The 26,556-nt window shown below is 38.4% G+C and overlaps 1 protein-coding gene across 4 annotated transcripts in view; it reads left to right on the plus strand.

Annotated features, from left to right (window-relative positions):
* galnt3 (UDP-N-acetyl-alpha-D-galactosamine:polypeptide N-acetylgalactosaminyltransferase 3 (GalNAc-T3)) overlaps positions 1-26,556 on the plus strand; it is an 82,167-nt gene that overhangs the window by 24,226 nt on the left and 31,385 nt on the right. For 2 of the 4 annotated variants that reach the window (XM_072579504.1, XM_072579503.1), the window contains 5 exons: positions 13,469-14,082; positions 15,403-15,575; positions 16,156-16,305; positions 20,568-20,802; positions 26,410-26,527. In XM_072579504.1, the coding sequence (XP_072435605.1) occupies positions 13,586-14,082; positions 15,403-15,575; positions 16,156-16,305; positions 20,568-20,802; positions 26,410-26,527 (1,173 nt within the window). In that variant the 5' untranslated portion in view covers positions 13,469-13,585. Of the gene's footprint in view, positions 1-7,088; positions 7,612-13,468; positions 14,083-15,402; positions 15,576-16,155; positions 16,306-20,567; positions 20,803-26,409; positions 26,528-26,556 lie in introns of those variants that run through there. The other 2 variants (XM_072579506.1, XM_072579502.1) reach the window with 2 other exon arrangements.

Genomic DNA, 26,556 nt, shown 5'->3' on the forward strand with positions numbered 1-26,556 from the left:
CCCGCAAGTAAAAAGGAGGGAGGAAATTTTAAAAATTCATGATCAGTAGAGAAAAAGGTTAACAGCCAAAATAATGGAATCAAAGCCTGATAAGTCCCCAGGACCTGATGGTCTCTGTTACAGGTTCTTAGAAAACATTGGGTACATTGATAGTAGATGCATTGTTCATAAACTTCCAAAATTCCACTGATTCTGGAAAGATCTCAAAGGATTAGAAAAATTAAGTGTAACACAGTGACACAAAAAAACAGCTTGACAAAATACAGGAATTATAGGCATGCTGGTATAATATTCAGAAAATGTATGAAACATTCAAAAAGGTGGTAGGAGCAAGACACTTAGAGAATCATCATACAATCAGGACCAGTGTCAATATGATGTTGTGATGTGAAAATCATGGTTGATAAATTTATCAGGTTTTATTTTCAGTGTGTAACAAGCAGGGTGTGTTTTGTTGTGTGGTTTTATATCCTCATTCAAGGGTTTGTGTTCAAGATGGAGGCAAGGTCAAGAGCTATCTCCATTATAATATTTTTTGTGCATATTAATACTAAATGCTAAAATATGTGGTAATCAGAGATACACCAGTCTCTTATCTATTACATTATTGAAAGACCATTCCATAATCTCTATTGCCTAATAAGCTTTATTTTATCCACATGCTTCTCTGCACACGTTTCTGACTTCTTCATGTTCTCATTTTTTTTTCTAACTATCTATACTATGCTCAGTAATGAGCTTCATTGCAATGGTGTTCCATGGGTCTAAAGCCCTTACATCAAACGGCTGCAAATGTAGAGTATTTGGACATCAAAAGGCATTCAAGAAAATGCTACATAACAGGTTACCACAGAAGATGAGAGTTACGGTGTTTAATATACATTAATAATGATAAAGGACTGGCTAACTCACCGGAAACAAAACCTGGATAAGCATATTGTTTTCAGGTTGAAACTGTAACTAGTAGAGTGCCACAAAGATCAGTTCTGGGGCCTCAACTATTAAATATGAGGAGTATTCAGCGAGCACGGATAATGGATGAGTGGGACTTAATGTGAGTAATGGCACAAGTAGCACAGTTTTGGATGACTACAAATTTATGGAAGGAAGAATGTGGGAGGCCAATAAGGAGGGCAATGGAATAATAAAGTCAAGTCAATAGAGGAATGGGTTAGAGTGTGAACAGTAGATGAGTAGATGAGGGAGTTATATTTTCATTTTCTTCTAATTTTGCAATTTCCCTTCATGAATAAGGATACTGTTCCTCCTGTCTTGATTTTAATCATTCTGGAATAGTCTATATCCCTCGATATTGAATTCATTTCATTTTTGAAATTAATCTATTTCTGTAATGTTTTCAGCAATAATTCCTGTTGATACATTGTTCTCCAACTCATCTTTTGTGCACAGCTGCTATTCAGGTTTATGTATTTGATCGTCCTATATGTTTAGTTAACAGTTTTAGTTTTTAAAGCATAAAATGCTGCAAACACTCAGCAGGCTGGGTAGCATAAATGAAGGCAGAAACATAGACTTTTAGCAGTATCTGATTCTTAGTTAAAAATCACACAACACCAGGTTATAGTCCAATAGGTTTATTTGGAAGCACTAGCTTTCGGAGCACTGCTCCTTCATCAGGTAGTTGACACCCACCTGATTTTTAACTTTGTACACCCCAGTCCAACACTGACACCTCCAAATCATATTTGATTCTTGTTTGTTTGTTTGGAGTGTTTGGTTTTTGTTTAATTTTTTTGTTTTTTGTTTAATTGTATTTTTCAATAAAGCCCGAGGTGAATAATGTGAGAATAATAATCCAATGGAACTAACAAAAAAAAATCTGTAAATAAGGGAAAACAAGTTTAGATACAATAAGAACAAAGTTTTTTGACAATGAAGCAAAAAGAATCAAATACTATAAAGGCTGCATTTGCTGACATACACAGTTGGAAATTTTCATTGTACTTCTGGTGTCAGCAGACACTTCATTTTGCTTACCTATACATAAAACTCTTCCCTCTTCATATTTAGTTTAGATAAGTATTTTATAATAGTAGCCATCTTTCCAGATCCTGCTTGGTTAATATTCAACCCAGTTATCTTATATCATCCTATTTTTATCTCAGATACCTATTAATAAATTACAATAATACTGACACCAACTTGCTCCTTATTCATCCTATACATTAATTTGCAAATGCTTTCTAAAAGTGGCAATGGATACACAATATTCTTCATAATTTCTAGACATTATCCTAGATCCTACCTTTTAGCATATTTGAATGTATGCCACCTCATAGAGCTTACTAAATAATAAACTCAATTTTCCTGTCAATCTCTTAACCTTTTTGACTCCCTTATCAATGAATCATATCACTCAGCCTTAAAAATATTCACTAACCCTACTTCACAGCTTTCTGGGAAACTGAATTTCACAAACAAACAACCACCTGGGATTAAAACAAAACCTCACTCCTGACAATAGTGATTCAGCATTTACTTTTAAACTAGTTGTAGTCTCTCCCACAAGGGGAAATATGCTGTCAGTATTCATCCTTCAACAAGATCACCTCTTATTTTTCAAAAGTCCTATGGATATATTGTAACCTTTCCTCATAAAATAACCCCATTCATCCCAGAAAACAACTGAGTGAATCTTTTCTGAAATGCTTCTGATTGTATATCAGACAATATCAGGGCAGCACAGTGGCCAGCACAGTTGCCTCATAGCATCAGGGACCCAGGTTCGATTCCAGCCATGGGTGACTGTCCGTGTGAAGTTTGCATATTCTCCCCGTGTCTGTGTGGGTTTCCTCTGGGTGCTCTGGTTTCTTCCCACAGGTCCAAAGATGTGTAGGTTATGTGGATTGGCCATGCTAAATTGCCCGCGGTATCCGGGGACATGCAGGCTAGCTTGGTTAGCTGAGGTGAATGCAGGGTTTACAGGGATGGGGTGGGCCTGAGTGGGATGCTCTTCAGAGGATCGATGTGGACTCAATGGGCTGAATGGCCTACTTTCCTCAAGTAAAGAGATCAAAACTGCAAGTGGTGCTCAAGATTGGTCTCACTAATGCCCTATACTATTGTGACAAATATTCTGAACCTTTATAATGAGCAACACATTGGCTCAGTGTTTAGCACTGCTGCTTCACAGTGCCAGACACCTGGGTTTGATTCCAGCTTTGGGTCTGTCCGTGTGGAGTTTGCACATTCTCTCTGTGTCTGCCTGGATTTCCCCTCCCACAGTCCAAAGATGTAGAGATAAGGTGGATTGGCCATGCTAAGCTGCCATAGTATCCAGAGTTGTACAGGCTCGGTGGATTAGTCATGGGAAATGCAGGGTTTAGAGTGGGGGAGGTCTGAGTAGGATAGCTCTTTGGAGGGCTGGTGTGGACTTGAAGGACCAAATGGTCTGCTTCCACACAAAGGATTTTATGGTTCTATTCCATTTCCCTTACAATAAACAATGACATTCCATTTGCCTTCCTAATAATAACTTGCCATAACTAACTTCACATGATTCATGTACTAACACACAAAGACTTCTCTATACTGCAGAGTTAAATAATATACAGTTTTCTATTCTTTCTGTCAAGGTGGGTGAGTTCCGTCTTTCCACAGTATACTCCACCTGCCAATTTTTTTCTAAACTCACTTCTAGGAGTTCAAAATATTACTTTGAATTGAATGATCGTGATGCATTATTTCTCAGCATTTCAATTAGGTGGTGACTCATTAAAGTCTGTCTTTTTAAGAGAGAGGTTTTAGGTTGCATGGTAAATATGGTCAAACTATGCCAGAGAGACAAAAGACCAAATGACTACTTGGAACTCGATTCAGAATTTGGTGCATGGGGAACAAACTTGCTGAGCAGTGAGTGCCATGAACATAGGGAGGATGCACTTCTCTATGAACAATTGCCATTAGGGATTGTGTCTCAACATCAATTCTTGGTCAAGAACGTCTATGTTGATAAGCACATTGATTATAGACCAGTCAGTTTAATTTCAGTGTTTCTTGAAACAATTATATTGGATAAGAATTAATAGTCACATGAAAAATTGTGGGTTATTTAGGAAGAACCAACAAAGATTTTTTTAAAGGGTAACTCATGTTTAACTATCTTGCTTGAGATTTCTTGAAGCAGTTACTAAGAGAGTTGATTTAGGTAATGTTGTTGATGCAGTATACATGGACTTCCAAAAGGTATTTAATACAATGTTATACAACAGATTTGTGTGGAAGGTTTTGGCTCATGGAATAAATGCGACAGTATCAACATGGATACAAAATTGATTGTGGGATAGGAAACAGAAGCAAGAGTAATGGAGGAAGGTCTGTAGAAGAACCTGTCAGGGGTTAGTTTTGGGATCTTCACTTTTCCTGATATATATTAATGATATAGAGCTTGGTGTGCAGGGGATGATTTTCAAGTTTGAGGGTGATACAAACCTTGGAAGCATTGTAAACTGTTAGGAGGCCAGTGTAAAACTACAAAAGGACATCAGCAAGTTCACTGAATTGACATAGATCCACTGGATGGCATTTTATCCAGAAACCGTGAGGTGATACATTTTGGGAGACAGAACATGAAGATATAATTAAAGTAAAGAACACGATCCTGAAGGGTGTGCGGAACCAGTGAAACCTGGCTGTATGTGTGCTTAGATCATTTAAGGTGACAGGACAAGTAGAGAGAGCATTTAATAAAGTATATGGCATCCTAGGCTTCATTAACAGAGGCATAGAATAAGGAAATTATGCTGACTTGTATAAGGCACAAGAAGATCTCAGCTGGAACATTATGTACAGTTCTGGGTGTCACACTATGGGGAGGATATAATGCATTGGAGAGAGTTCAGAAAAGATTATCTGAGAATGTTTCCAGGAATAAGACAATTCAGTTGTGAGGAAAGGTTGAATAAGTTATGACTGCGTTCCTTATAGAGGAGAAAGTTGAGAAATTTAATAGAAGCTTTGAAAATCATGAATGGCTTGGACAGAGTAGATAGGGAGAAACAGTTCCCATTCTGATAACAATTGAAAACCAGAGGGCATGATTTTAAAATGTTTGCAAAAGAAGCAAATGTGAGTTGAGTAAAAATGCTTTTTCACACATAGTTAATCTCAATGGAGAGCTAGGAGATGTGGCAGAGACAAATTAAAGTGACGCATTCAAGAGAGCACTAGATGATAATTTAAATTGAAACAATATTCTGCACTATGGGGAAAAGGCAGTGTAGCGGTTGTAACCAGATCATCCAGCTGGTCCTCTTAGAATATGAGTTCGCTGAATGGGGCTGTTAATCAGGGAACCCTAGCTGACAGATAAAAAGGGTGAGTGTCAGAGGTACCACCACGCTGGTGCCTGAGGCAGTACTAAAATCAATGTGTAAATAAAAGGTGACCCGGTAATGGGATACCAGCCTCTCTGAAGTTATTTCAGGCAGGAAAATAGTATTAAAGTCATTATGCTTGTTGAGAGAGCCATTGTAGACAAGATGGGCTGAATAGCCTCCTTTGGCAATATAACAATCCAGTGATTTGAAATTGAATCTGCTGTACATATTCCTGTCATCATTTACTGAGCACAAAACTTTGTCAATTTGACTGATCAGAGTCCTGAAGAAAGCAAGAGCTTTGTGACAAAATGTTAATTCCTGAACTCTTCATTCTAGGTATAGATTGTTATGTAAATTAATCTAACAGGAGGGAGGATGCCATTAAACTTGAAAAGGTTCAGAAAAGATTTACAAGGATGTTGCCTGGGTTGGAGGACTTGAGTTGTAGGGAGAGGCTGAATAGGCTGGGTCTGTTTTCCCTGGAGCATCAGAGGTTGAGGGATGACCTGATAGATGGATATAAAATCATGAGGCGCATGGATGGAGGGAGTAGTCAAAGTCTTTTCCCCAGGTTAGGGGAGTCAAAAACTAGAGGGCATAGGTTTAAGGTGAGAGGGACAAGATATAAAAAGGGACCTAATGGGCAACATTTTCATGCAGAGGGTGGTGCGTGTATGGAATAAGCTACCAGAGGAAGTGGAGGATGCTGGTAAAATTACAACATTTCAAAGGCATCTGGATGGGTATATGAATAGGAAGGGTTTAAAGGGATATGGGCCAAATGTTGGCAAATGCGACTAGATCAATTTGGTTGACATGGTCTATGTGGACACAAGGGCCTCTTTCCGTGCCGAATGTCTCTATAACTCTATGAGGAGACATTTTCCATCTATCGGATTTCGGAACGTAAAAGAATGTTAACGTTAAATGAAACGGACAACGTGATTCCGAGAAGCTGGTTTAGGCAGATAGAAACTGCTGTCTCCAGGTAACCCGTATCCTATTGCTGTGGTTAGATCAAAAATACAACAGCGGGAGAGCGGAACTAGTGTTTTCAATCATGATCTTAAAATCTCGCCTACTTTTTGTAGCTTTGAAGTGGAGCTAGTGTGGCAACTCGCATTTGACAATGTACCAGTGTGTGGAATTTTACGCAAATGAATGACACTTTGGTTTTCAGGGCGTTTTTGAAACATTGCATCGAGTCCTCTGGATTAACGAACTGTTTGTGATCCAAAGATCACAACTGTTTGTGATCTAGTTTCTTTTTAAAACTAGTGATGCACAAAGAGGAAAAATACAATTAGTCCACAACGTACAACAAAAATGGTAAACCTTTGCAGAGATTGTTGGAACGACCGTGGAATGTGTCTGTGACTTTTGAGCAATTGCTGGGGGCCTGGGTAAGGTGCTCTCCCCCCTTGGATTTTCATCCCGGGACCTGGCTGAATACTGCACGTGGTCGCTTAGTATGAGCGACAGCCAGAGCAGTGGATGTGGAGGTGCCCGTGTTGGACAGAGTTAAAAAAATCACCCAACTCCCGGAGCAGCGCCGCACTTTCTCCGTCCACCTCTTCGCTGCGGACCCTTTCACTCTCCCCCACCCTCCAAATAAAATCCCCAGCGTGTTTTTGCAGCTGGACGCCGATGGTGATACGGATGTGACAGCTCCCTCTGCACAAGGGAAGTTGCAGGTCCCTTTAAATCCCCGGGGAGCCCGGTGCGAGCTCACCTGGAGTCCTGGGCTGGCGCATGCGTACACTTGCCTGCCTTCCTACCTGGGTGTGCACACCTGTTTCCAACGAGGCGGAAGTTGGTGCTGAGAGTGCGGAGGGCCAGGTTCAGGTGGCGCGGGAGCGGCAGGCGGCTCCCTGCACCCGGTTGTTGTGTTGGTTCGCACTGGAATCGGGAACTGTAGTGCCCTGGGCTCCGCAGGTGATGAAAGCTGACTTGCTTCGTTCGAAAATCCCACTGCATTTTCAAATTGGCGAGTTCATCACTCTCTGAACGTTAACTGCATTGCTGTTTGTTTTTTGTTTGGGCGAGGGGTCTGCTTTTCATGCATCTGGGTCACATCCAAGCCAGACCAGGACAAGACAGACGATTTTCTGCCCGAAAAAGGGGTATTAGTGAACCAAATGGGAGAGAACAGTTCGCTCGGTACTCCGTGCAATCACTTCCACCGTGTTGGGGTTGTTCAGTGTTGACGACCCAGCTCAGGTTTTCATTCATTGAAAGTTGTCGAAGTTCCTTAAGCAACAAGTGTGTGGTAAGTCACTTTTTCCTTCGTTCGTTAAGCGATAGTGTGATTTTTATTTAAATACAGACACATTTGATTTTAAGTATTAGAAATTCTCAGGAGTTGAATATGACGCGTCAGGAATTGATTCCGCGTGAATGTATTTTTGTTCAACTTCCACGTTGCGGTCACGATAATTGTAAAATTGTTATTTGGAGTCCGGAAGTTGTGAGCGACATTGGATTTGACGTTATTGGAGGATAACTGGAAACAAAGGAAAGTTCTTGCGTACCTGATTATGACTAAAGCTGGGAGTTCACGGTGAAGCCCTGCCTCTACTGTAGTCACTTTTGAGACTAAAGGAAATCACTGTAGGAGGCTCATTGTCATAGCGTCAAGATGTTAGTCCATAAATTTCTCAGGATAATTCCTTGATCCGGCCATTTCTCAGACATAGTCCGCTGTCTGCTCATGACTGTACAAACATGAATCACGAGTGGAAGGTGGTGGTGTTGTAATGACATCACTAGACTAATAATTCAGAGATCCATGTTAATATTCTGGGAATTTGAATTTGAATTTGGGTTCAAATTTGTACATGACTGACTGTGACTTTGAATTCACTAATATCTGGAATTAGTTTAATAGTAACCAGGTGAACATTGTCAATTGTCATAAACCCATTTGGTTCACGAATGCCCTTTTTTTTAGGGTAGAAAATCTTCTGTCCTGGTCTGGCTTGAATGTGACCCAGATGCCTAACCATTAGATTGGTGACTTTTAAAGGACTTTTAAAAGACACTGTCAAAAGTGTGGCACTGGAAAACCACAACCTGTCAGGCAGCATCTGAGGCGCAAGAGAGTCGAAGTTTCAAGCATAAGCTCTTCATCAGGAAAGCAAGGACTGGCAATAAATGAATGAATGTTAAAAAGGCCATTCAGTCCCTGAGTCTATTGCTGCATTACCCAATGAGATCATGACCAATGTGATTACTCTATGTTCCTTCCTAGCCTGATAACCATTCAGTCTTTTGATTATTAAGAATGGAAACTCCTCTGCCTTAAAACTATTTGCTACCTTTTTGAAGAAAAACCGCAAACATGAAAAGTTGGCTAAACAGGATTCAGATATATACTTCATTGTCAGTTTTATTTCATCTTGCACAAAACTTCAATCTCACTGATTACTTGATCCTTATATAATCACTTACACACTCATTCAAGTTCTCACCCAATTATCCCTTAACTAACATGACCCTTGTTCCAGTTTAGTCAGGGTATGCCTACCAGGCCTTCCTAGATGATGTGGAGTGGAAGGAGATTCAGAGAGTTTGGGTGAGAGCAGTGTCTCTGGCATAGACTTAAAGAGGCAGGCAGAATGAGTGGGGCTTGAGGGATGTAGGGAAGATTAGTTGCTAGTTGTTATGCTGCAAAGTCAGTCCAAAGGAGTAGTATGGGTGATAAGTTCCAAGATGAGCTGTGTGGAGATTGCAAGAGAGGAATAACAGGAAGCTGTAACCTTGTCATTCTGTGCTCAACTCCCTTTTAGATAAGTGCTGGAAATTTTGAAGGTGATTAAAGATCAAGTTTAAAAATTTAGGAAGATATAAATACTTGAGGGAAGTTAGGGGAATAATGGTGATAGGACAGAAGACTTATTGGTAGAGCAAGAAAGAAAGGGATATAATGATAAATCCAAGAAGCAGTGGTGATCTCCATAAAATGAAGAAATGGACTGCAATGACTTTTGGACAGGAACTACACTGAAATAATGAAATGATCATGAGCTCAGCAGTGATGGGCAATGGCCTGACAATCAGTTATGTTACTGTACAACTTAAACAATGCATGAGCAGATCAGAGACACTGCAGACTTATTTAATGTTGCAATTATGATGAAGTTTTGTAACATATTACTTTGAACCTTGGTTTCTGAACTAAAGTCTCTGATTTTTATTTCTGTGAAGGTGACTCTTTTTCTTTGAAGGATCAAAAACTCTTCACTGTTCTGATGAAGAGTCATCAGACCCAAAACATGAACTCTGCTTTCTCCCAACAGATGCTGCTAGACCTGCTCAGTCACGAAAGCAACTTGTATTTTTGTTTTGGATTATAAACCTGAACTTGTAAGGATAGCACAAAATAAAAAGAAACCATTTTGTACCATAGTAACCAATGATATTATTACATTATTGAATAATTTGTACTAGTCAAAATTTAATTATTGTTCATGAAGTCTTTCTTTTTAAATTGAAGACTGTTTCTCATTCTCCTCTTCCTTGTTGCTCCTGTGTTCCCTCAGCTGAAATCCCATGCCATGGAATGCTGTTCCTGATTTTTTTTTCCCATTTGGGGGAAACTGTTCAAATTTCTTAATCTGAGTGTAAATATGTTTCACAGATACCTTATTTGCAATATATTCCATTGTTAATTATGCACAGTAGCTAATATTACTACCAACAGGTTGCATTGTCTTCCAGATTTTTAAAGTTAAAAATCACACAACACCAGTTTGTAGTCCAACAGGTTTATTTGGAAGGACTAGCTTTTAGAGCGCTGCACCTTTGTCAGGTGATTTGTGGAGTATAAGATCATGAGACATAGTATCGATAGCAAAACTTTGCGTGGTTTTCTCTGGCTTCTTCCCAAGATGTCCAGGTTAGATGGATTGGCTATGCTAAGTTGCTCATAGTGTCCAGTATGTGCTGGCTAGGTGAGTTAGCCATAGGAAATAGATGGGTTGCTCTTTGGAAGGTTAGCGTTTTCTCAATGGGCCAAATGGGCTGCATCCACACTGCAGGGATTCCATAATTGATTGGCAAGTGGACTTGTGTTGGTAAAGGCATTGTTCTTGAGGATGTGTTAATTAATGATGATTAATAGTTAAGAGGCCATTACTCTGAAAAATAAATCAGTAAATAGCTGCCGCTTGTTTAGTTGAGTATGTATAAAGAGCTCAGTGTGTCAATATCTGTAGCTTTGAGCACGCGTGTTGCTGTGTGAACCCAACAAAAAATCCCATATTTATCGTCCAGCATAATTCTTCACACACTCAGTATTATCATGTAGATGTTGTCCAATTGCAGAATTACATCTAATGTTGGGTACTGGTTACAAGTTTTGCAAACGCAGGTTAATTGGATACAATGTTACCAGCAGCTGCTACCTCATAGCAAATTTTGTCTATATATCTGCAATGTGCATGAGGTAGATTAGGTCAACCAACAGTCTCTTTTCATACAATATTAGTGTTGCTTTTCAGTTTGAATCGATATCCTTGTGAACTGTCTTAATGAGTGCAAGCCAAAATGCTTCAGAAAAATGGTTTTCTAGTAATACTCTACTATCAGTTGACCTTTCAATCTTTTTGCTAAAGAACACATGTTTCTTAGGTTCTAACCCCAACCTGCTAAAGTCACATATGGAGCATCTGGGCCAAACTCAAAGCCAGTAAGGCTTCGATAGCTGTTGCTCTTGATTCTATTTTATTTAAACGCTTTGCATCTACTTATTTTCTAACAGCCATATTGTGTAAAAGTATCCTAGGACAACTTTTCAATCATAGCATAGTTCTGCACATCACTATGTAGGTTCACAAGGTCAATTCCTGGAATGGCAGGACTATCTTATGTTGAAAGATTGGAGCAACTGGGCTTTTATACCCTTGGGTTTAGAAGACTGAGAGGGGATCTGATTGAGACGTATAAGATTATTAAAGGATTGGACACTCTGGAGGCAGGAAACATGTTTCTGCTGATGGGTGAGTCCCGAACTAGAGGGCAGAGCTTGAAAATAAGGGGTAGACCATTTAGGACAGAAATGAGGAGAAACTTCTTCACCCAGAGAGTGGTGGGTGTGTGGAATGCTCTGCCCCAGAAGGCAGTGGAGGCCCAGTCTCTGGATTCTTTTAAGAAAGAGTTGGATAGAGCTCTCGAGGATAGTGGAATCAAGGGTTATGGAGATAAGGCAGGAACAGGATACTGATTAAGGATGATCAGCCATGATCATAATGAATGGTGGTGCAGGCTTGAAGGGCAGAATGACCTACTCCTGCATCTATTGTCTAGCACAGTGTAGGCAAACTCAGAACAGATTATACTAGACTAGAAAGATTGAGAACACCTGGAAGACACAATTTCATTGGAAAAATACTAAGCTATGACATCAGAACTTGTTACATCCTAAGGTTATCATATAAAGCTATAATAATGTAATTTGAAGTCTAAAACTGAAGATATTTCTTTCCTTTGCTTCCTTCTTGACTAGTTAGTCTTGGATGCAGCCTTTCATAGTGTGCCATCAAACACCATGATAAAATATGCCCTGACTGAGCTTTCATTCTTTATTTTCAGTTTTGAATAGCATTGCTTGAGATTTAGAGTTGAGGGTGGGTTGCTGGAAAAGCACAGCCAGTCAGGCAGCATCTGAGGAGCTGGAAAATCGATGTTTCATGCTGGAGCCCTTCATCAGGAATGAGGCTGGGAGCCTTAGGGTGGAGGGATAAATTGGAGATGGGTGGGGCTGGGGAGAAGTTAGCTGAGGTAGCTTGGTTGAGATTTCGGTCTTACTCTGGTATGTTTGGCAATGGACTGGAAATTGGGTGTATTTTTATATCCCTGAAATAAATGACCAATTCCAGCAATCAAAAATAATGGCCCAGAATCTGCTAGGTACCTCCCATTAGTTAGACATATGCACTTCCACTCTTTCATTAAAATGTTATTGCTGCAAATTGTTCACAACTAGTGGGAAGGTTTGTCCTATGGTTTCCATTATATTCAAAGCATAATAGCTTAGAAAATACAGGCACCAGAGTGAAAAGTTAAACTTTATTGCACAACTCTCTTCCCTAGGAGGAAAGTGGAAACTGATTAATGATTTCAAAAAAATGTACATTTGAATGAGTAAACTTGCAGGGCTACAGGGATGGAGTTAGAGAGTGGAACTGACTTGGATTGCTCTACAGACTTACTGTAGATTCAATGGACCAAATAGTCCACTCACCTAATAAAAAGAAACAGCAAATACTGGAGAACCTAAGCAGGTAAAGCAGTATCTGTGGAGAGAGGAACAGAGTTAATTATGATTCTTCTTCAGAACAGTCTACTCCTGTATTGTAATGACTCAATGGCTAATACTCTATATATTTCATTGAATGAACATTATTAACTGTGCCAAGCTCTGTTTGCAAGCTCTAAATGCTTACATTAATGTGAGGTCACTTTAGCTTTTTTGCCAGTGCATATCTGTTGCCCTCTCACATTGCAATTTCTTAGATAAATTTCTCTTCACTCTATATCAAAATTTACTCACTTTTGCTTCAGTAACCATCTGAATAGTAATTATGGATTCAAGGTGCATTTTTTAAAGTGCATAATTTTTCCAGTAGTTTGGAGACTGTCTCTTTATCCTGTAAAGTGATTTGTAATATACTGGAGTAATTTGGTCATGTACAGGATATGTGTTCACTTGCCTGAAGTTTTTAATCCAAAACGCTGCTGATCCCAAAATTAGTGGGAAAAGATTTTTAGATTTAGTGACAGAAGCATTAAACTTAAAATACTTTTAAAAAGGCAATAAATCTGAGGAATTAAGACTTAAAATTTATTTTTTCAAAATTTGTGAAAGTGAGCAATTTTACTAAGTTTCATGATTTATTAAACATGCTGTCTCTCTTGCAGGTAAAGCAATATGTAATGTTAGGAGAAAGAGCTTTGAAAAGTTCCCTTCGTCTCCATGTCTGCCTCTTCACATTGATTGTAGATTTTTTTGTTTTACATATCATTTCTAGGAGTCATAACCTACACTTCTCTCTGGAAAAAATGACAAATATTCATTAGTCTGAATTTGTTCTGCATGATATTTATTGTTGCTTTCTATTTTTCAGAATTACGATTTTACTACCTCATATAAAGTTGAGAGAGTCCCTTTGCTGCAGTGAGCTGGATATTCTTCTGGTACTTAAAAGCAACATTGCTGGTGTTGATTTTATTTTCTAGCGATCATGCCTGTAGTTAGAAGACTCTTAAGAAAACGGTACTTGCCCTGGAAACTTGTACTTGTAGCTCTTGTGTTTATTACATTTATATTTCTGATGCATAGGGAAGTAGTTGGGACTACTACACAAGAGCCATGGTTGAAAGAAATGGTAGTAAAGAAAGATAAAGTGTTGAACATGATGATGGGAGCAGTGAACAATCTAAGAGACTCTATTCCAAAAATGCAAATACGAGCACCTATCAGACAGCAAGACTCAACAGACATCAAAAAACCTTGTTTGCCAGGATATTACACAGCAGTAGAATTGAAACCTTTCATGGAACGGCCACCTGAGGATTCAAATGCTCCCGGAGCTTCTGGGAAGCCATTTCACACTGATAATCTCTCCCCTGAGGAACAGAAGGAAAAAGATCAAGGAAATGAAAAACACTGCTTCAATGCTTTTGCAAGTGACCGAATTTCTTTACACAGAGGCCTTGGACCTGACACACGACCACCTGAGTATGTTTTAAAATTTGCATATGATTTAAAGTAATCCATTATTTTTGTGAAGTTAGCATTCCCAATTGAATGTAAATGTAATTGAAATAATTTAGAATTCATTTGTAATAATTATAAGGTGAACATGTGAACAAAACATTTTAGAATGCTCTGGAACTGCAAATTTACATTATTGTCATGAACATTGATTTACAGAGGCTGAATCCAGCCTCTGTATTGATAGGGATTAAAATTCACTGGAGGTGGTAATCTCTGATCTCCACCCGAAGTGTAAATGCAGCACGGAGTTGAATTTGGCTTACTAAAATGTCCTGATATATTTTAATGTAAGTGTTTTACAATACTGATCGTTTTCTCCCTGGTTTCCAAATACTCCAATTTTTTTGGAAGGCCTGTCTACATTGCATATGTTCAGAGATATGAAGAGCTCTCTCAGTATCTATAGTTTCAACTAACAGAAGTTAACCACTGGATTTTACCCAAGTGCAAGCTGAACTACAGCTATTGGTATTGGACTGGTGGCTGCAGTTAAATAATCCAACGTGTAATCCTCAAATATAATTTAATCGTCTTTTTATCAAAGTTCAGAAAACTTTCAGAATTAATATTATGCAAAGGGCTTATGTGATGTGTTGATTGAGAATAAAGATTTTTAAATAACTCAATTCATAATAACATTGATTTATGGAGTTGGATTTCTCTCAACAACCATGAAGCATAAGCAATTGACTTTACACATTACAAAGTGTTCCAGTTTGCATAATAACTTAAAGAATTGTCTTTATATGTGCACTCTTTAAATAAGAATTTGTCAGTTTAAACAAAGTTGCATTCTATTACTTGGCATATTCATGAACTGTTAGGGCATTGTTAGCATTCTGTTATTGTGCGGCAACTGCACATTTAGTTTTGACTAAAACACCAGAAAAAGATGTATGTTTATTTCCCTAAAACATCCAAATGTAACACACTCCTGAATAAATGTTGTTTTCATTAGTGTAAAATGCATAACATTGTCTTCGATACAAATATATGGACATCTAGTGCTGAATGCTGGCTGTCTCAATATTTTCGTATTAGAAATGAAGGGAAGTTTGGTTGCTGAACATCTTTGTTCTAATTGTAAAAATGTTTAATATGAAATTAGAGATTGCTTCAAAACTACATATACTAAACTTTTTTTGCAGTTATGCTTGATATATAAGTAAAATAAATCCAATAAAGGCATCGTAGTTTTAAATATATAGCTAAGAATGACATTTTGCCATCATAAATTTCACTAAATCTTCCAAGTCTCTTCTGAAATGTTTTTCTATCCAGATGCATTGAGCAGAAATTTAAGCGTTGTCCGCCCCTGCCTACTACTAGTGTGATTATAGTGTTTCACAATGAAGCTTGGTCTACTCTACTCCGAACTGTGTTCAGTGTAATGCATACTTCACCTGCTATATTTTTGAAGGAGATAATTATGGTGGATGATGCAAGTACAGATGGTAAGTACAAGCTACCATCAATACTCTTTCTTGTGAGTGATAAAAATGAAGTATTTTTGTGGTATCTGTTTAGTTCCAGAATTTTCATGTGTGTATGTTAAGTTCTTAAAATATTTTAGTATAAATGTAAAAAGTGTCAAACCTTTTGAGTACATTTTAAAAATATGAGTGAATACTTTAGGATTAACTTTTAAGTATTCACATTAATTTACTCTTTCAATTACCATTTATGTCACAATATAATCAAACACTGACATTGAGAAACAAAAGATATGATATGAAGTAAAAAAATTGTATTACATATGAATTTAGGATAAGTGCCCACCTTGATAGTTTGCTCATATCATTTTTGCATCTGTTCAGAAACTGATTAATTGGGAGAGAATATTTTAATTTTTTTTTGTTAAAATAATAAATTTCTTTCCTTATGTGCTCTTAGAATCACGAGAAGCAACTTTGGACGCTAATCAAATGTCCTTGTTCAGTGCTTCAGTGTTGATTTCTTAATTTTATTTAACTGATTATGTCCTTTTACATTTCCTATACAAGTATTTCAGAAAACTAATGTTTCTATCTCCAGATTACTTAAAGGATCAATTAGATAATTATGTGAAGCCATTTCAAATAGTTAAAGTTATTCGGCAGCGGGAAAGGAAGGGATTAATTACTGCAAGGTTGCTAGGAGCCTCAATAGCAACAGGAGAGGTCCTGACCTTCTTGGATGCACACTGTAAGTTGACTAGTTTTGATATTTGGAGAAGTGGTTGGTTATTATTCACAAAATTGTGATATAAGTGTCAACTTTTTGGAAAAAGTAAATTAGCACTTGAAGTATGCGTTTGTTGAGTCTATTCCTTCTAAGAAGTGCACAACCTTCTATTGACTTTTATTTAACAAATATTATGATGCAATATGATACTATTGTTTTCTTATTGGACTAGTCATTCAGAGACCAACAGTAATTACCTGGGGAGATGAATTCAAATTTCACTATGACAGCTACAGAAAATGAATCAGTTAGTTTTTTAAGTCTGAAAAAGCACTAGAGATGATAAAATTCAAATTCAGTAAAGGTCTGAAGTTTGAAGCCAACAAAGTGGCAACCACGTAATGGCTGTTGATTTTTGAGAAATTCCCATCAGATTTACTTATGTTCTAAGGAAAGGAAATCTGTCATTCTTACTTGGTGTGGCCTATTTGTGACTTCAGACCCATAGTAATATAGTTGATACTGGACTGCCCTCTGAAGGGCCTAGCAAGCCACCCAGTTCAAGGTAATTGAAGGATGAGTGATAAATGCTTCCTTGCCCAGCCAGTGACTCCCATCTCAGAATCCCTACAGTGCCTATTGAGTCTGCACTGATCCTCTGAAGAGCATCCCACCCCTATTCCTGTAACCCCTCATTAATCATGGTTAATCCACCTAACCTGCAGATCCCTGGACACTGGACAATTTAGCATAGTCAATCCACCTAACCTACACGTCCTTGGACTGTGAGGAAAGTGAAGCTCTGGATGTAGGTTTGCTCGCTGAGCTGGAAGGTTTGTTTTCAGATGTTTCGTCATCATACTAGGTAACATCTTCAGTGAGCTTCCGAATGAAGCATTAATGGTGTAGCCCACTTTCTATTTATATGTTTGAGTTTCCTTGGGTTGGTGTTGTCAAACATATATAGAAAGCGGACTACATCATCATTGCTTCATTCAGGGACTCACTGAAGATGTTACCTAGTACCTCAACCTGAGCTATAAATCTTCTCAAAACTCACTGGGAAAATGAAGCACCCAATGGAAACCCATGCAGACACAGGGAGAACATAGTCAGCCAGAATTGAACCTGGCTCCCTGGTGATGAAGGCATGCTAACAACTAAGTTACCCTGCTACCCATTGACACTGAGTAAATAATAAAGAAAATGGCTGGAATCTATAATGAATCCATTGAATTGTCATAAAAGTCCACTAATGCCCTTTTTTTTAAGAAAGGAAATTTGACATCCATACAAGATTGCAGTTTTCAGATCCACTGCACATTAGTTCATTTGTAACTGAAATGGATTAACAAGCTACTTAATTGTATAGTGATTAGAAATAAACATATGTCTTGTCTGGGACATTTGCATCCCATGATGAATGTGAGAACAATTTCCTGAAGTAAGTTCGAAGCCACACTGAGCTATCACAGCTAATTTGTTTACTGGCAACTATGACCTTTGCAATTGTTTCCAAAAATACACGAGGTAAATAAATGCAAATATTAAAATTAATAGGTGAGAATGAAAATTCATAAGTCATCTGAAAACAATTTGAATTAATGATTGACCTAATTGACTATATTTATTCTTTTAATCTATGTCATCACTACTACTTAATGATTACTTACAATGCTGAAGGAACATGATACTTATTGAAACCGTGGCCTCGCACTTCACATAAGTGAAAGATATTGAAAAAAGTTGGATTTATTAGAGATCAAATGCAAAATTTATATTCAGTGGGAGATCCCCTTTTAACTTTTTTTTTGTTCACTGTAAGCTAGGTTGAAATCATTTACATAAATGATTTGGATGTGAATATAGGAAGTATGGTTAGTATGTTTGCAGATGGCATGAAAATTTGTGGTGTATTGGAAAGCGAAGAAGGTTATCTCAGAGTACTGTAGGACCTTGATCAGATGGACTGATGAGTAGCCGTTGGAGTTTAATTTAGATAAATGAGGTTTTGTGTTTTGGTAGGGCAAATCAGTGCAGGACTTAAAGCTAGTGTCCTGAAGAGTGGCCAAACAAAGACCTAGGAGTACAGGTCTGTAGTTCCTTGAAATTAGAATTGCAAGTAATGAAGAAGGCCTTTGGTATGCTTGCCTTCATTGGTCAGCACATTGAATATAGGAGTTGGGATGTCATTTTGCAGCTGTACAGGACCTTGGTTAGGCCACTTTTGGGATACTGCATTCAATTTCTAGTGTCTCTGCTATAGGAAGGATGTTGTGAAGCTTGAAAGGGCTTAGAAAAGATCTACAAGGATGTTGCTGAGGTTGGAGCTAAAGGGAAAGACTGAATAGACTGGGGCTATTATCCCTGGACAACTGGAGGCTGAGGGGTGTCCTTTACTGAGATTTATAAAATCACAAGAGGCATGTATATAGTGAATAGCCAAAGTCTTTTCCCCTGGGTAGGGGAGTCTAAAACTGGAGGACATAGGTTTAAAGTGAGAGGGGAAAGATATAAAAAGGATCTAAGGGCAATATTTTCAGGCAGAGGGTGGTTCCTGTTGGAATGGGCTGCCAGGGGAAGTGGTGGAGGCTGGTACAATTACAGTATTTAAAAGGAATATGGATGGGTATATGAATAGGAAGGGTTTGGAGGGATGTGGGCCAGGTGCTGGCAAATGGGACTAGATTAATTTAGAAAACCTGTTCAGTATGGACAAGTTGGACCAAAAGGTGTCTCTCCATGCTGTATGGCTTTGAGTTAGCATGACGTCATCATGACTGACATATGTTTAAATTCTTTTGAAAGGGTAATGAGCAAGTTACACAAAGGAGAGCCAGTCGATGTGATAAATGTGGATTTCCAGAAGTCCTTTGACAAGGTGCCACACAGGAGGCTACTAAATAAGAGCCCATGAAGTTGTCGATAATGTATTGGTATGGATAGAGGATTGGCTGACTGGCACAAGTTAGAAAGTGGTCTAAAGGGATTTTTTTTTAAGGTGGCAGATGGTAACTAGTGGAGCTCTCAGGGGTTACTGTTGGACAACAATGATTCACATATACATTAGCAATCTTGATGAAAGAATTCTGGGCATTGTTGCTAAATTTGCAGACAAAACAATTGGTGGAATAGGTACTGATGAGGAAGCAGGTAGGCTGCAGAATGACTTGGATGGGCTAGGAGAGTAGGCAAACAAGTGGCAGATGGAATACAATGGACAAGTTTAAAGTTATGCACTTTGGTAGGAAGAATAGAAGCAAAGACTATTTTCTAAATGGGAAAGGCTTTGGAAATCTGATCTACAATGGGTTTTTGGTGTACTAATCCAGGACAATCTTAAGGTTAACAGGCAGGTTCAGTTGGCAGTTAGGAAGGTAAATAAATTGTTGGCATTCATTTTGAGAGAACTAGAATACAAGGGCAGAGACTTATTGCTGAGGCTGTATAAGGCCCTGGTCAGACTGAATTTGGAATATTGTCAGCAGTTTTCAACCCCATATCTGAGGAAGGATATGCTGGCCTTGGAGGGAGTCCAGAGGAGGTTCATAAGATTGAACCCAGGAACCAAAAGGCTTGTCATATAAGGATTCTATGGAGTTAAGAGGGTTGGAAGGGATCTCATTGAATACAGAATATTTAGAGGCCTGGAAGGAATGGGCATGGAGAAGGTTTTTACACCAGTAGGAGAGACAAGGACTGAGGCCACAGCCTGTGAGTGAAGGGGTGACCTTTAGAACTAAAATGGGTTAGAATTTCTTCAGCCAGAGGGTGAAGAATCTGTAGAACTCATTGCTGTGGAGGTTAAATTGTTGAATGTATTTAGCACAGATAGGTCAGTTCTTGATTACTTTCATTAGGGTTCGAGGTTATGTCAAAAAGGCAAGAAAATGGGGTTGAGAAATTTTATCAGCCATGATGGATTCAATGGGCTGAATAGCCTGATTCTACTCCTATGCCTTATGGTTAATCCAATCCAAAAAAAATACAAAGGGAGTACATATATATTGTAAGTCTACTCCCCCTCTCCCCAAATTATTAGCAATTATTGTGAATATCTGTAGTGGAAACCAAACAAATGTGAATCTTATACTATTCATTTTAAAACAATAGTGAGCAATGAAGCAATTTTCAGCTAAAAATTATTTGGTTTGATTTAGTAATTAGATTGCTTAAAATGCACATTTGTACCAGGACAACTGGAATCATTGAATTCTGCCAGTTATTTACCTAGAATCGATGCAGCACAAACTAATATGATCAGAAGTTTTTTTTTCTGTTAGGTGAATGCTTCAATGGTTGGTTGGAGCCTTTGTTGAGCAGAATAGCTGAGAATTACACAGCTGTGGTGAGTCCTGATATCACGAGCATTGATCTCAATACATTTGAAGTAGCAAAACCAAATCCATATGGACAAAATCATAACAGAGGTAATTTTGATTGGAGTCTGTCATTTGGATGGGAACCCCTTCCTGACCATGAGAAAAAGAGGAGAAAAGATGAAACTTATCCTATCAAGTAAGTATATACTTCCAAAACACTCTGGTAACAATTATATTAACAAATGTATGATACAAGAGTATTAAAGTAAAATATTCTGATAGATGTCAGTCAGTCCATCATTGCAAGGTAGTTGAGATTGTCATAGCATAGGAAGTTCTTTTTCTCTTAATGATAATAGAATACCTAAACATTAGATAATATGAATTTACGGTATAATTGGAAACAAAAATTGGGAAACCTAAATGACAACATACATTGTTAATTTTGTTATGCAAAATTCCAAGGATAGTGGAAATTGCAAATGTATAGAGACTCATGGCTGAAACCAATTTTCAAGATTTTATGCAGCAGTGTAGAAACAAATTAATGCCAGCGACTACTGGATGGATTAACAGGGCTTTGAAAAGTAATAGGAAAGTGTATAAAATACAATAAAGGAAATGCAATAGGTTGATGGAACAGCAACGAGTAGGAAAATAGTTTAGTTAAAATGTAACCTTTATTGTATAACAAATGTGTAGAATGCTGGTTGTGGGAAGAGGCTCAACCACTGAGAGCCACCCTCATTCTCCTGTTGCGGACTCTCTGCCCCATAATGCCATTACCACAAACACTCACCTCTGGCCTGGAACCCAGCAAGGATATTGACATTAGGTGTGCGCCTTCTTCACAGCTTCTCCAATGGCATTTCATAGAGCTGCCAGCCCTCAGGATGGGACTTCACGACTAGAGTCCTTCATGCTGTGGAAGGCACACCATAGGCCTGTCAAGTGCCTGAATGGAGTGACATTTAATGGGTCATCTTGAAATGAGTTGATATTGGGCCATCACTAGCTTTCTCAGGCCAACACTTGGCATTCCTTTTGACTAGGCAAAATATTGCCCTATATGCAGCTCATGATTCACCGCCACTACTTTGCCAAATGGTCTCAATTCTGCTAAATTGTTTGCTCCATTGGTTTTCTTAAACAATGCTTCAATTATCTTTTCCAGCCAATAATGACCTTCCAATTCAAATATGTTTTCAAATATCTGGTGGTCAGCTGTGCCATGTATAACTGGGAAGTTATGTAAGTGTAGTTCTTGCCGTTAGATCTTTTGCAAGCATCTTAGATGGTGAAAGGGAGAAGAAACATGATCAAAACATGTACAGTTCATCATACCTGATCGTGCAATTTGTAAAGTCATCCTGAATTATTACAGCTACTCTTGAGTAGGAGCCATATCAATGTCTGATGGGTTCCTGTGTTATGCATTACCTTGTCCTGCAAGAGGGAGGAATGAGTTTAAATGAGATGGTTGCAGTATATTTTGTAATGCTTTGTCTAAACTGAATAGCTAGAAATATACAATAGGTGTGAGACTTGCAGCAGTCCATAAGCATGTGAGAAATTGAATATCTGAATGTTGTCTGAGCATTTGATTGCTGAACAACAGGCTGTGGATCTCAAAGGTCTCAAATTATGTCACTCTGGTTCAGGTTTCAACTTCCACCATACTCTAGGTGAAAAATGTTTCCTGATTTCCTTTCTAATTCTTTAGTGAATGTGTTTGAACTTGGTTGAAGTGCAATCTCTTTGCTATCAAATCTATTTTTCCTTATCTATTTTAACTGGGCCCCTCACTTGGGGTTCTAACACAGAGGGAGAATAGATACCCACACCCTGTAAGTATTGGCTGCTCAAACTACCCAACATAAGTCAGACCCAGTCAGGTGGAATCCTGCGAGCAGTTTCCAGCTCCTCGAAGACTGATAATGGAGGCAGTCCAGAGAAGGCACACACTGCTGATCCCAGGGATCATGGAGGGACAGTCTTATAAGGATAAATTCAGTAGATTGGGTCAAACTCTTGGAATTCCATCCCTGAGGACATTGTGGGTCTATCTCCAGCTCATGGACTCCACCATCTTCTCAAGGGGCAACTAAGGACAATAGTAAATGCTGGCCCAGCCAATAACACCCACACTTCTATGTGACATTACTCAGTGGTGCTATCACCAGGAGCTCCGCGGTTGCCTTGTGCAGTCTTTGTTGCCTTCTCTGAAGAGTTGGCCATGACCTAGGTAAAGCAGCTGACACCAGCTCATGAGCAGGACAGATCCCTCAGTGTCCTGCCCTGAGCCAGCCATATCTGGCTAGTGGGATCCAACAAGCTGTGAGTGGCAGGGTGGGGGTGGGTGCATGTGCGGAAGCTATCAACTCTCAGAAGTGGTATCTGTCCTGTATTTGGGAGCTTCTCTTTCCTGACAAGCTGAAAGCAACTACAATACCCAAATGTCAGCTCCATTCTGCACTGCACTGACACTTCCAGAATTGATTCACAGTCTGTGCTTTTGTCTTTCTCACTGTCTCCCTCCGTCCCTCCATCCCCTTTTGTTTGTCTGAAACAATTTTGAAGCCCTCTACTGCCAAGTGAGCCTGAGTTTTGTATCATCCACAAACTGCTTTGTCCTGCCTTAAAAGTTTTGTTTACTTTTTTCTATATTCTCTGTGATGTAATGTCTACTTTAAAATCATTTTTAGAGTTTGGAGTTTGAATTAGACATGTGGGACGGGGGAAGTGCTAGTCTCATGGTGTTATCACTGGACTGTTAACCCAGAGATCCAGAACTTTCTGGGGACCAGGGTTCAGATAGCACCATGGCATATTGGAATTTGAATTCAATAAATATTGGAATTAAGAGTCTAATGATGACCGTTATTGATTTTGGGAAAAACCCATCTGATTCACTAATGTCCTTTAGGGAAGGAAACTGCCATCCTTACTGGTCTGGCCTACATGTGACTCCAGACCCACAGCAATGTGCTTGATTCTTAATTGCCTTCTGGGGCAATTTTGTGTGGGCATTAAATGCTGGTCTGGACAGTGATGCCTTAATCCTGTGAATGCGTAATGGAGGTGGGGAGAGAGAGAGAGAGAAGAGAGATGTGTGTGAGAGAGAGATATTAAGGGGTTTAATGATTTAAGTTGTAAGGCTTTCTGAAGGCATGATTTGTTAAAGAAAACAAAACTCAGAGCGAGAAATACTGAGAAGGCTAATAGAATTTGTTTACATTTCCAGTTCTAAGTTTAAGTATACACTGGGACAGTTTGTAAGAGTATCCAAAGTAAGCAGTATATTGCATTGGGTTTCAGTCACAAAGATCCAGAATTTTCCTTTGGCTTTGAGGTAAAACTATCACATGAAGGTTTTTGGTTCCAGTTTAGTATTGGCAGAAATCCTGGTTGAAGCTAGACCTCTAAAACAGTTTCTCATTAAGAAGTGAGATGGTTTAAACCTGTTTTTTAAGGAAAAACAAATTACTTTAGTGTAATGATCCTCTTTAGCTTGAAAGTTCAGGATGAGAGTACCACATCCACTGTTGATCATCACACTAAATAACATTATATTTTCATGAACAACGGAGAATGGGGATGAACATTAGTTATGATTGTTTTGCCTCTTTTAGACTGAAACATTAAAGGTACTGTTTGATTTATTCCTTTTTTAAAATCCTTTTTACTCCTGTCCCTCCAATAAGGCAGGCTGAAACGTGTTCTGTTTTTTGGATTCCAATTAGTGAAATAAACGTGTAAAATTTTGAAATTAAATAAAAGGTGACATACATTATCAATGATCAAAATATGGGTAGTTACTTTGAAACTCCACTCTCTTGCTTGAGGATGGGAGAAAATATTTTAAATTATGAGTTTATTAAATATAGAGGTATTAAAACGTTGGCTTGGGTTGGTTTCAAATCCCTCTAGGTTGGTATCAAATAGTGGTTTCCTCGATGAACTAAGCCCAACAGTATTCCTCTTTGCAGGAAAAGTGTAAGCTGCTTTCTAGCCAGCAACCTCACAAATGTAGTGCAAGGGCTGACTGCTTTCAGTCTCAGGCTGGAATCTTGCTTTCCCTCTGGAGGTCAAACAGTAATTGACTTCAAATCCCAAAATTGTATATTCAAACTATTGGCAAGCTCTGATTTCAGTCACATAAGGACAGGCATTTTAAATACTAATGCCCCATATTGGTGGGTTACTTGAAGTATTAAGTTAAAAATGTACCTGAGTCCATGGAAAGTACTGAGACGGCAAGTTGGAAAAGCTTACCTGACCTTTCCAGCAATCTGCTTGTTCATAGTATCTGGAGTTAATGTTCAGGATTTCCCAGGGCTATTCCTAAGATCTGCTCCACTACTTTTGCTGGGTCAGTCCTCCCAGTGGGACAGAATATAACGAAGAATAGCAATGGAGGAATCTGGAATGCAAATTGCAAGATATGATTCAGTAGGAATGTGATGGTGTCAGGCTGTTGTATAGTTACTCTGGTTATCAGGTGTATGCTAGTGTTTTTTTGCTGATTAGAAAAACAATGGCCAGACAACAACATGCTCTGAAGAAAACCACAAACTCTAATGTCCTTTTACTTGTTTTATTACACTATATACTTAAAATAATACATAATTGTACACAGATATTAGCGATTCATAGAGATGATCAGTCTTGGCTGTGAAAGCATCTGCAGTCACCAGTTCCTTTCCTATGTTTGACAAAACTGGAGATTATCTTAGTTACAACAAACCAAATTAACATTTTGTATGGCAATTGTCAGCAAAATAAAATATTTAATTCTTTAATTCCTGGTATGATAATGTAAAATGCCAGTTTAAATAATCACATTCAGCAAATAAGGATGTTTCATCCTATGAATTGTTTACTTTGCTGTCTTTTGCACGTAATCTGGCACCTTGCCTATTAATAAAGCTTAAGGTAATTTTAGCTACTCTACTGTAACTTACACTAAGCTAACCTTAATTATATTCTTGTCCTCAATTTTTGGGTGCCAGCAGTCTGTGGACAGTTCTTTTAATTTTAATACAAGCCTTTGTTGGTGAGGTGGACTTGGCAGGGTGTGTTTTTTGCCATTCTTAATACCTTGACTGATGCTGGGTGACGTCTGGCTTCATTCTTGTTCAACTCTGTCACGATTAGCTACACTGGCTTGCAAAATGATTCCAGATGGCTGCTGAGAACAAACCATGCTATTGTAGATCTGGAGTCACATTTAGGCCAGACTAGATAAGGATGATAGATTTCCTTTCCTAAAGAAAGTTTAGTTGATCAGTTGAATATGGATGACAATTAGGTAGTTTCATTATTGATAATAATATTATTACTCACATCATGTTTTAGATTCTTATTTATTACATTTATGTTCCACAGGAGCTATGAGTAAATTTGTACTCTGTCTTTGGAGCATTCATCCAGTCATCTGGATGATTAGTTCTGCAATGTTACTGCTTTGCTACTGTTCCCTTTTATGCCATCTCCCAACTGATTCATCTGCATGGCAGATGATGTGTAATATTATATCAAAATATTTCTCTTTAACTCATTTGGGTGTACTATCATGACAGGAAATATGGCAGTCCAAAGAGAATGGCAACCTGCACTTTGCACAGAAATGCTCCCTTAATTAGTTAGTTATAGCCTGTGCAATCATAATGGTTCTAAGTTCACAGCAAAAACTAGCCATTTTTATTGACTTTTTCCTTTGCAATAAAGACGAAGAATTTCAGTAAAATAAGCGTCATGTCTCAAAAGAAACCTAATATATTGTACTTATTTAATTTTGCAGGTCGCCAACATTTGCTGGTGGACTGTTTGCTATCTCTAAACAATATTTTGAATTCATAGGCAGTTATGATGACCAGATGGAAATTTGGGGTGGTGAAAATATAGAAATGTCTTTCAGGGTAAGTTCTAGTGCTTTTTTTCTTTGTTT

Source organism: Chiloscyllium punctatum, chromosome 10 (assembly GCF_047496795.1).
Source record: "Chiloscyllium punctatum isolate Juve2018m chromosome 10, sChiPun1.3, whole genome shotgun sequence".
Lineage (NCBI taxonomy): Eukaryota > Metazoa > Chordata > Chondrichthyes > Orectolobiformes > Hemiscylliidae > Chiloscyllium > Chiloscyllium punctatum.